The sequence below is a fragment of the Strongylocentrotus purpuratus genome, unplaced genomic scaffold (assembly GCF_000002235.5).
Source record: "Strongylocentrotus purpuratus isolate Spur 01 unplaced genomic scaffold, Spur_5.0 spur5_scaffold_6, whole genome shotgun sequence".
Lineage (NCBI taxonomy): Eukaryota > Metazoa > Echinodermata > Echinoidea > Camarodonta > Strongylocentrotidae > Strongylocentrotus > Strongylocentrotus purpuratus.
The window spans coordinates 14,424,725-14,436,315 of NW_022145612.1; the positions used below are offsets into that span (position 1 = coordinate 14,424,725).

At 36.4% G+C, this 11,591-nt stretch overlaps 1 protein-coding gene across 1 annotated transcript; it reads right to left on the reverse strand.

The window, feature by feature from the left end:
- Nucleotides 1-6,324: 6,324 nt before the first annotated feature.
- LOC115919425 lies at nt 6,325-11,180 on the reverse strand. The gene is made up of 4 exons (XM_030973176.1): nt 10,848-11,180; nt 9,226-9,415; nt 7,624-7,739; nt 6,325-6,686 (listed from the first exon to the last, which is right to left on the reverse strand). Exons 1-4 carry the CDS (start codon nt 11,178-11,180, stop codon nt 6,339-6,341), a joined length of 987 nt encoding a protein of 328 aa, XP_030829036.1. The 3' UTR covers nt 6,325-6,338.
- Nucleotides 11,181-11,591: the final 411 nt, after the last annotated feature.

Here is an 11,591-nt window from a genome sequence, read left to right on the forward strand (position 1 = left end):
GCACTGATCTATTTCTATAACTCTTAATCTTGTAAATATACAGTGTAAACTGTGCTTACGTGATACCAATGGAATATAGATTTTCTACAATATTTACTTGTATGTTTAGGGATATTAAGGGATGCTATAGCGAACGAGCGAGAATATTTTTTTTTTTTCATTTTTATTAGTCTAAACGCTGTACTCTTGGGCCCTCCAGAGCTTATAAGTGTGCTGCAGTCTTTAGTCAGTGTTTGCTATTAATTTTTTGTACTTTTTCGGATTTCCGGGGGGACGTGTCCCCCGTCCCCCTGGGATCGCCGCCCCTGCCGACAATTAATAAGAGGACACTTTTTTTTTTTTTTTGTTGGGTCTCGAAATTTGAAAATTTGACATTTTGCTCCCTTGGGGGGGAAGGGGGGGGGGGGGGTAAGGTCACCTTTTATAGGTCAGCCATGGGAATAAATTTTTTTTATACAAAAAAATAAAAAAAATGAAATAAAGGGGGGGGGGGTTTAGGGGGGTTATGGGGGGTTTACACACAGAAAATCACCAAAAAGATCACGGGCCGGAATTTGTTGCGTGAAAAGTACCTCTTTATCTGAAATTTTGGGAACACAAATTCGGTCCCTCCGGGAGGGGGGGGGGGGGCTTTGTTCTTTATCTTTTCTCTTCTCTTTTCCTTTCTCTTCTTTTTTCCTTTCTCTTCTCCTTTCTTTTCTCTTCTCCTTTCTTTTCCTCCTCTTCTCCTTTCTCTTTTTCTCTTTTTTCTTCCTCTTTTTTTTCTTCCTTTTGCGCCGCCAATAGGGGGGGCCGCGGCCGTTTCGGCCCCCCCCTGGATCCGCCACTGCAAAACGATTTACGATCTGTCTTGAAGATGCAAAGCAATTACTAGCCATGCAGATTGCAGGAGGGTGCAGGAGAAGGGAGATGGATATAATTATTTGTTTTCGTCGGGGGTGCCGCAAAATATCTTTAGGAGTGCTGCTTGAGAAATTTAGGTACATACAAAGATTATCATGGAATAGTGTTGATTTCGTGAATCATCATATGAAACCCTGGGGTATGTAAATTTCATGAAGAAATTGCATTTTGAAGATAAAAGGTGTATTTCTTCCTCCGTCACATTATTTAGAAACGGGATGATTTCAGACAGCGAAGTGCCTGAATACAGTCATGTACCGTCATATTTTAGCAACGAGGTACTCAAACATCATTCAATTGAGGTACCCGAATATATTTAATTTATCTTATATTGAAATCATATTCTTACTACGCTCGTTCGCTTCATTCGCTCGCAACATTTAGTAACTGGCTACTTCCGGGCAACGTATTCGTATATCGAAGTGATCTAATAATTTATAGGAATTTATCATGTATATTTGGCGGCGGAATGCAAGCAAACGTTGTGGTGTGGGTAATCGGATGAAGATATCAAAAGGGGAGGGGGAAGAGATGTCATAGATGGATGGCACTGAGGCTTTTAGATGCACAGAGGCGGGTACCGTAATGTGGAGTAAACAGGGGCACAAATTGGAAAAGCGTTTTTGACACAATTTTGTTCCGAAAGGTGATTCAGACCATTTGTATTTATTTTATTTAAAATAAGGGGTGGAAAATGAATATCGTCTGTGTCGTACTTTGGGGAAATTTATGTCGACGCTTATCCAGTTGGTGTGCCTCTTGACTCCATTTGGACCTATCCATCATGTTTTACGGTAATGGCACAACGGTATTGTAAAAGTTGCGTCACTAATGCAACAAGGCATTTGTATGGATTGGCAAAGAAAGGGAGTGAGACGTTGAGAGGAAAGATGGATGGTATGACTCGGAGAATGTTGTTATGACAAGACTGCAATGTAAAAGTCGAAGATAGAGCGAGAGAAAGAGAGAGAGAGAGGGTGAGAGGGGAAGAGAGAGAGAGAGAGATGAAGAGATAAATAAATAGAGAGAGAGAGAGAGGAGGAGGGGAGGGAGGACAAATAGACTCCGAGGAGAGGGAGAGGGAGGCAGAGCGAGATAGATGGATGCATTGCACATGGAGCCGTTTGATGCAATTCAGAGTAATAATGGAAAAATAGAAATGCTGAGCTGAGGTACCCTATATCACATTTCAGCCCGCGGCGAAATATTTCAGAAATTCATACGAGCCTAATTGGCTGCGATGTTTTCCAAAATTGGAAGCTATATGTGAAGATGGATAGATTTCAAACCCTGTTAATCCCACCAACTCTCCAAACATGTACACGAGGCGCTAAAGGAAAATTTGCCTTTTGCCCGCCATGTGAATGATGGAATAAATACAATTGCGTTTCGCAATAAACATAATTTAACACTGATTTCATTGGAGAACGCTGGGATACCGCACGCGCCCTCAATGTTGAAGAAATCAATATTGGATATGTTGGACATTTTGTATTTTTTTCATTACAATTTTGTTTTGCCCAACTAAGAAATGTATCATAATATTCCCCCTATTTATATCGATATTATTCTCGGGGGGGGGGGGGGGGGGGGGGGGGGAGATGATCATGAATTATGGTATGGACAAACTATTAGCCAGATGAACATGACATTTTACATTTTACATGTTTTACCCCTTAGATCTTGATTGACGTCGTGTATACTCCTCCTCCTCTTCCTCCTCCTAGCTACTGGTACCGCTGCTATAGTTTTTCTTCTGCCATGACGTATCGTTTAGGAATTCGATTTGACAATCTTGTTTGTTTCCATAAGTCAGTATCAAAACTCAAAGCCGAAATGTTCAAACGCAAAAGAATGATCGATTAATTACACAATATTACATTATTTAGCGGTTAGTACAGAAGTAATAATTTGTTTTATTTTTTAAAATAAATTTAATAAAAATATTTAAAAATCAATCAGGGGCATCATTTTGGCGTATCGACTCAATTGGACTGGATGAAAAATCTTAATCTGTCATTTTTCATCAACAAGAAACATTTCAGAAATTCATAATTCCCAAATTGGCTAGTAATTTACATTTACAAAGTTGGTCATTATGGGAAATTCCTTATGTATATGTTAGGCTGTTTTCACTAACATAAGCCCGGGATTGTTGATTAGAATATTAGAAAACATAATTATCTTGCGGTTAAAGTAACTGTATTCCGAAAATCGATAATTTTGCAGAAATTCTCCTATGTATAATAAATAAAGAATACAAATTGAGAATGTTAATTAAACTATAAAAGAATTCTACAGTTGAGCTGAAAGGACTATTCAATACGCATATCTACATAATTATGACCCACCAAAATCAACGAAGGCTTACAAATCATTTATTGATCCTGCCAAAACCAATAAATCATCATTCTTACCGTCAAAATTCATCCACATAACTGAATCCCTAATATCAAACCACTTCGCATAACATTAACCTATATAAATAAAAGGCTTCGTAATTATAATATATACGCTCGTCATCTGGTCAGAAATTGGTTCAATAAATCTCATGCAGTCTCTTTTTGATATGATGCCTGCTATTCAGCTCACGTCTCGTAGTATGGGCTTAATGATTGATGAGTAATACGTGTATGATGAAAGCGGGATCAACATAGAAATCAAACTCCTCTCAGCTCACAGTGTACTAGGATCCCTTTCATTTTGTGATTCTTGGCTTTTTGATGAATATCCTCTTCACTTTCATGATGTTTTTTTTTTTTTTTATAAGATGTTCTTTTCACTATTGAGTAGGGCTTCTACATGAATATGAACGTTTAAAAACAATAATTTATTCCAATCTGGACAAAAAAAGCATATTATGGACTGCCAATTTCACATATTTTCTTTATTTTTCCAATATAATTGATGCCTTATGTTTATCAAAAAGCTAAAGATAACTTGCAAAAAATGTGTAATTGTTAATATCAGGTGGAAAGAAAGGTTTACAAAAATAATGAATCAAGCTTCTTTTCATTAACACATGTCAACACTCTCTGCAAACTCTAACTTAGTCACTGTTTTCAGAGCATTAAATTGAACTGCATTACACAACTGATTCCAATTAAATAAAACCAATGAATATTCATTGGTATCCTTTATTTGTCCATCAATATATGTTACATGTACATGTATACTGTATCAAAATTCAAATACATATATATTGATTAATTCAATGAATTAATCAACTAAATACATATCAATGAGATTTTAAAAACGTGTAAGTTTATACATGACACTTGTTATCTGAATCGTATAAGTTTATACATGACACTTGTTCTCTAAAGCGTATAAGTTTATACATGACACTTGTTCTCTGAATCGTATAAATTTATACATGACACTTGTTCTCTAAAGCGTATAAGTTTATACATGACACTTGTTCTCTAAAGCGTATAAATTTATACATGACACTTGTTCTCTAAAGCGTATAAATTTATACATGACACTTGTTCTCTGAATCGTATAAATTTATACATGACACTTGTTCTCTAAAGCGTATAAATTTATTCATGACACTTGTTCTCTGAATCGTATAAATTTATACTTGACACTTGTTCTCTAAAGCGTATAAGTTTATACATGGCACTTCTTCTCGAAAGTGTATAAGTTTATACCAGACACTTGTTCTCTGAATCGTATAAGTTTATACATGACACTTGTTCTCTGAATCGTATAAGTTTATACATGACACTTGTTCTCTGAATCGTATAAATTTATACATGACACTTGTTCTCTAAAGCGTATAAATTTATACATGACACTTGTTCTCTGAATCGTATAAGTTTATACATGACACTTGTTCTCTAAAGCGTATAAGTTTATACATAACACTTGTTCTCTGAATCGTATAAATTTATACATGACACTTGTTCTCTGAATCGTATAAATTTATACATGACACTTGTTCTCTAAAGCGTATAAGTCTATACATAACACTTGTTCTCTGAATCGTATAAATTTATACATGTCACTTGTTCTCTAAAGCGTATAAATTTATACATGACACTTGTTCTCTGAATCGTATAGATTTATACGAGACACTTGTTCTCTAAAGCGTATAAGTTTATTCATGACACTTATTCTCTGAATCGTATAAATTTATACATGACACTTGTTATCTGAATCGTATAAGTTTATACATGACACTTGTTCTCTAAAGCGTATAAGTTTATACAAGGCACTTCTTCTCTAAAGCGTATAAGTTTATACATGACACTTGTTCTCTAAAGCGTATAAGTTTATACATGGCACTTCTTCTCTAAATTGTATAAGTTTATACATGACACTTGTTCTCTGAATCGTATAAGTTTTTACCAGACAGGAGATGTACCACTGGTATGAATTTGGCGATCCTACTTCAAAGCTGTGGAAAGTTATTGTGTGTATACAGCTTTGTATGTTAAGTTCAATGACCTTTTAACCTTTGAACTTTGTTGAACACGAGTGACCCATATTCGAACTTGACCCGAGTCTACAAGAGATGTACCACTGGTGTGAATTTGGCAATCCTTGATCAAAACTATGGAAAGTTATTGTGTGTACTATGCTTTTAATAAAAAGTTCATAGACTTTTTGACAGTGCCGTAAAAACTGGAAAACAACAACAACAACTTTTGACCTTTCACCTTTGTCGGATATCGCCCATATTCAAACTTGATCTGAGTCTTCAAGAGATGTACCACTGGTATGAATTTCACAATTCTACTTCAAAGCTGTGGAGAGTTATTGTGTGTACAGCATAAGTACAGCTTTGTATATTAAGTTCATTGACCTTTTGACCTTTGAACTTTGTCGACCATGACCCATATTCGAACTTGACCTGAGTCTTCAAGAAATGTACCACTGGTAAGAATTTGGTGATCCTAGCTCGAAGATATAGAAAGTTATTGGGTGTACAACATAATTGTTGACGCCGACACCGCCGGTGTAAAAAGTGACGCCTATGCCTGGCTCCTGCTACGCAGGCGAGACAAAAAGGACATGAAACCATTTTAACGGATATCAACCGATGCCAAAAAACGACATCCGTTCCTCAAGTGTGACAGCCGCATGACGGATTAAACAAAAGTACCATCCGTTACTTGTACATTTTCTGATCCGGCCATGTCTGGCAGCGGAATAAGCTTGTAAGTTTTCAATTCAAAATATTACAGTAATATTAAAAAAGATAAAATTACATCTGTTTAAATCATATAGATTGTAAATCTCATGCAACTAAGATTTGTACTAAGGACCCTCTGGTGAAATTAAAAAGCTCCTCCACTTGTGCTTCACAGCCCCCACCCCCAAAAAATATTACTCCAATTTTATTGAAACCAATAGGCCTACTATTTTGCTCAATTATTTGATAGCTAAGGCAATACAATGGCCCAATTAAGCTAGGATCTACAAAGCTACTGAAAATAGCTACTGTGCTTCTCTCTCAAACCATTCACTGTTTGAAGAGGAAGTTTTTCTCCAGCAGTCAGTGAGAAAGGAGGGAGAATCACAGAACTAGAATCAATAGTCTCAACCCAAAGCTGTTTCCTGCCCTTTTGTCCTTTGACTGGTACCTTTACCTCCTTCCACTTAGAAGTCAAGGTTCCTGTGTACCACTCGATCTGTAGGGACTTGTCTTCATGTACACTGCGAATGCAGCCAACTTGAGGCCAGTGTGTCGAGTACTCTGGGAGATATGTTGCCACCATGTCTCTCTCCCTAACTTCTGTCCTCTGTTCCTTTACTTTGGGTCCTATGTGAACCTAACAAAAAGAAAAAGAAAGTAAAATAAATAAAATAAGAAAGTGAATTGAAAACGAATAGTGTAGTGCCACTACATACATTATCAGTGATTCAAGACAATTCCTTATGTACACTTTATTTACAACATATAAACATATTATTATAGTAATTCTTTCTGAAACCTAATAAATAATTTTCTTTTATAAAATCAGAAAATATTGTTGAAACTTCTACTATTTTTGTATTTTTTGATTTTCAATTAACCCTAAAAGGGCTGTACGTTCACCGGGATATGTTTAAGGATATTTTTTTTTTGTGCCGGGAGCTTTCATGACTTTATAGCATAGAGTCTTGCGCATCTTTTGATGCCAAATATAAAAAGTTTTGACCATCGGGTAACGTGCAAATTGACGATTTTCCCATTGTCTGTGTATTGTAGCAATTCAATGCAGAAATGCAGATGTGCGATACCTACGATTACGTAAATGCAGATAACTACAATTTTTTGAGGTGCTCACATTGATGTTTAAGAAAAAAAAAAAAACAAGAAACAACAAAAACAACAAAAATTTGGGAAGACTTTTGCAACTAATGCACAAGCGTATAGCAATCACTAGTACCCAAAGCTAATCTTTACCTGACATGACCTGACCCCAAAATACTCGGCATGACTTGTAATTACTGTAATGACTGGAATTATGCAAGGGCTTACATGTATATATATTAGGGGCTAGATCTTGTGTGAAGACTATACAGAGTGTAAATTCTGTTAGGGAATAATGTTGCACTCAAGATGCAATTAAGCTGAGTGTGTTAGTCATGCAGCATTGTAGATGATTTACATTTTTTTTTTAGAAAGCAACTCAAGTTGTAAATAACGATTAAAATACATTTAATACTAAATATGGTTCACAATATCTTTGTCTTAATTAAGGGACATATTAATGAAACATGTACCTGTCTGAATGTTTCATCCTCTGTGTTGCAAGCATGCTCCTCAAGCTGTGGTCTGTCAGTTGGTTGTTTGGCCATTATCAGTAGATCGCATATAGGCCATCTCACTGTTGAATCTTCTGTTAAAACACACAAAGGAAATGTATTATAGCCCTGATGTAAGAAACAGTGTGCTAAAATATCAAAGTTTATGATCAGCCAGCTAGATAGGTTGTTATTACCTTCATCCAGTTATATAAACATATAGTGGCAAATTCTTGGAATAATAATCGTTTTATCTAATGATACTATGACCTAATCTCTTGAAAGGTCATATATATTTTTTTTAAAACCCTATATAGCCGGGCTATGCAGTGTCAAAGGGGGGGGGGGGGGGGGGGGGGTGCTTGCTAATTTAGCCCCCCCCCCCCCCCCCCCCCCCCCCCCCCCCCGAGATCTCGCCCCTCAACTGCCTGATCGTGATGAAATCGTCACCTGCAACATAATCTCCAAAATCGTATATTATCTCTCTGAAAAATATTTTGTTTAATCGATTATGCTAATTATGCTAATTTAAGCATGAAATTAGACCTTTTTTGCTCTAAATCACTCAAAACAGCTCGAAATGTGCTGTTCTTTTGATCTAGACACTCTATGTATTATTCTTAACAAGCGTACTTTAAAAAAAATCCAGTATCAAAATTAAGTTATGTATTTCATTGTTTTTTAATTTCTCTGTTTCGACCTTTTCATTTTTATTGTTTTTTCAATGAAATTTGTTGGCAACACTTATGCGATCATAACTAGCATAAACGAAATAGATTTCAATCTGTGAAAGCAGATATAATAATACATTTAAAAATATTAGCTAATACACAATTTGTATTGAAATTCTACAAGAAACCACGTTTTTGAGCTATTTTGGGTCCGATGTGCAAGTACATGTACAAAATTATGTGTAGCATAGGAACTGCATGCCCGGGCGTTGTTGCGCGAGATGTGAAGGAAAAAAGTCATGAAATTTCAGCGCAGAATGTCTTCGCTTTAAATAGTTATTGTGAAAAATGTTTTAAGGGGGGGCAAATTAGTCCCCTTCACCCCCCCCCCCCCCAACCCCCCCCCCCCCCCCCCCCCTCATCCAGGCTATAGGGTTAAATCTCGAAAAATAGCAATACATAATATCTATCTCTAAAAAAAAAAAATTTTAAAGAATGAGTGGAGAAAAACTCAAAAATATCCTCTCAGGTTTATCTATGCTGCTGACTCAGCTGCTCCCTTGTGAGAGGCAATCAAATATCATAAATTGGCGCGTAATTTGCTGGCTCTCTGTAAAACAGCCATTCCTCTTTTTCTATAGACCACCATCCATTTGATTTGTAGTCAATGGTTATATGCATTAGATAAACCAATATTTTTGTGTCCCACTAGCCTAGTTCGCTATTAAGATTTTTTTGTGAATTGTGCCATGAAGGGGTGTAACAGTCAAGACTTCAATACAAATTGTCAAAGTTTTGGGCCATAAAGCTTGAAGATGCTACATTGTATTTTTCAATGTTTCATAGGTGATGGAAAAAAATACCATAACACCATCAATTTTGGAAGTTTAAAAAATGACAGAAATGATACCTTCATTCTCCTCCTCTTCCAAGGTGAGTAGCTCATAGAGGGACCTCCATGCCTCAATGTCTACTTCTTCCAAGTATGGCTGGAGCTTGTCTGGTAGATGTATGATATTGATGTCCGCAAATGACTTCTCTACCAATGTTGGTTGTCCGTCTGGATGTGATGACAGGATGTGGTGATGCCAGTGGTGTCTCTCCAATGTGGTGTAGTTGACCAGTCTTTTGTTTGTAGGGTGGCTTTTCCTTGGTGCAGTGCGAATTTGAATATGTGTGGTTTACTGTGATAGCACATGCTGTGTTGATGGGGAAGAAGCCATTTGCGAACATCAAAGAGGTGTAAGATGCGCTCCGCTGTTGTAGGGCAGTGAGCTTTGTGGAAAGCGGCGGGAATAGCTTGCAGAAGTTTTGGAAAAGATGGGGTGCTCCTTTTCTTCAAGTGAGTTGCAATCCTTGAAAAGAAATGGTCGATGTCCTCATGTGTGTGACCGACCATCAAGAAGCCAACTTTGATCTAAATGCAAACAATAAACGTTATAAGGTGAACAACAGTATGGAATAAATTGAATTTTAGGGACATTCCTCAATGATACAACCCAATAAGCATGAGGGATAATTTATTCAATTGAAATTTTTCTTCATTTATCAGAACATTTATCTAACAAAAAACATATTATCAAAGCTTGTTTTGTTTACGCTTTACAAATCATATGTACACTGATGACAAAGATGACAACTTTATATTGCCCATGGTTTCTAATGTGCACTACCTCTTTCCCGTTCATAGGGTTCAATCTTTCCGAGAATAATAGGCTACGACCAACAACAAAAAACCCAAAACACTATTTACCATTGGTATACATGTATCTGTGTAAAGTAAATAATTCTAAGTCACAATATCTTTTTTTAACCCTATGATGCCTACACATATCAGACATTTTGGGCAGTAAATGTATTTGATAGATTAAAACAGAGGATCAACTGAAGATATGCAACAATACAATAGCGCAAAATCCCCCATCATAAAAAGTGAGTCAGAAATAATGATTCACCTTGGAAATTTGCCATGGTGAAAATAATTTGTAATCATGAATATTTTCTCTTTTTTTCACACTCTTTCTGCATCGTTGTTCTCTCCTGCTCACACTACAACTTCGAGAGAGTGGGTTTGACCCACTTTCAAACACTGTTTCATGAATAGATGCCCAACAGCAATGGTACTGCATGCAGCGGGAAAGTGTACTCTACCAGTACATGTCAAACATTTTTATATTTACATATCCCTTCACAAAATATCATGTACTTTTAAACCCAAGGTTTTGGTGCAATTGGGTTTTTACCAAGTTACTTTAATTTACTGTCAACTGTGAATAGTTTTCTGACAAAAGTGAATATTTATAATGTTTATTCTCAAACAATGGGCAATTTCCGAGGTATATCATTATTTCTGACTCGTCCTTTACATGATTCTGAAAAGAACCTCCAAGACAAAGGCATTCTCTTATCCATCCAATACAAGTTCAAATAAACAAAATTTCCTTTTCATTTTGCGATTAAATAAAGCATCATTACAGACTGAATACTTATATTGACAATTAATTACTAAAAAGAACATGTATTAAACATTACCTTCTTGAAGATATTGAGTTCAAGGAGCAGGGACAGAAAAGAAAAGAGATGTCGATTCTTATTCTCCCTAGAAGTGTTGTCCAGCTGTAGGTAGAGGACTGGTGGAAGAGAGTCGGCATAACGGACCAGGATGTTGAGCAGGATATTAATGGTTAGGTTGCTGTCATGTGGGTACTCGTTAAAATCGATGTAGGCGTGTTGACCTCTTCCATGAACAAGTGCACCGGTGATGTGAGTGTGCAGTTGATCATTGTAGCTCAGAGCTTTAGGTGTTGGATGGAGTTGCGGTATTGATGTGCAGTGCTGATCCATCCCATCGATGATTACACTCATGTATTTCTCTGGCTGTGACTTCGCTTTGCGGATGTGTTTGTAATATTTTGTCTCTCACTGCTGCTGAAAAGAAGGTAAAGAGCAATGAGGAGTCATGCTATGCTTAGAAGTTTGATCACAAAACCAATACTAATGCCTTAAATACACGAGTAAATTGTAATTTGAATGTGTTATCTGAGACTTGGCTAGGTTTACGTCTATATCAATGATACTTAATTGTGACCAATATACTTTTTAAAGTAATGAACTTGTGCCTACATTTCTTCTCCTGTTTTCCTACTATTGTATTTTTCTTCTACTATAGGCTTTTCACGTCAAATATCCACTGATTAGAACCAAACATCCGTATAGGCAGTTCAAATGCCCATATTTATTGTGGTCACCTATTCAAATATATTAACATTGTGTTGT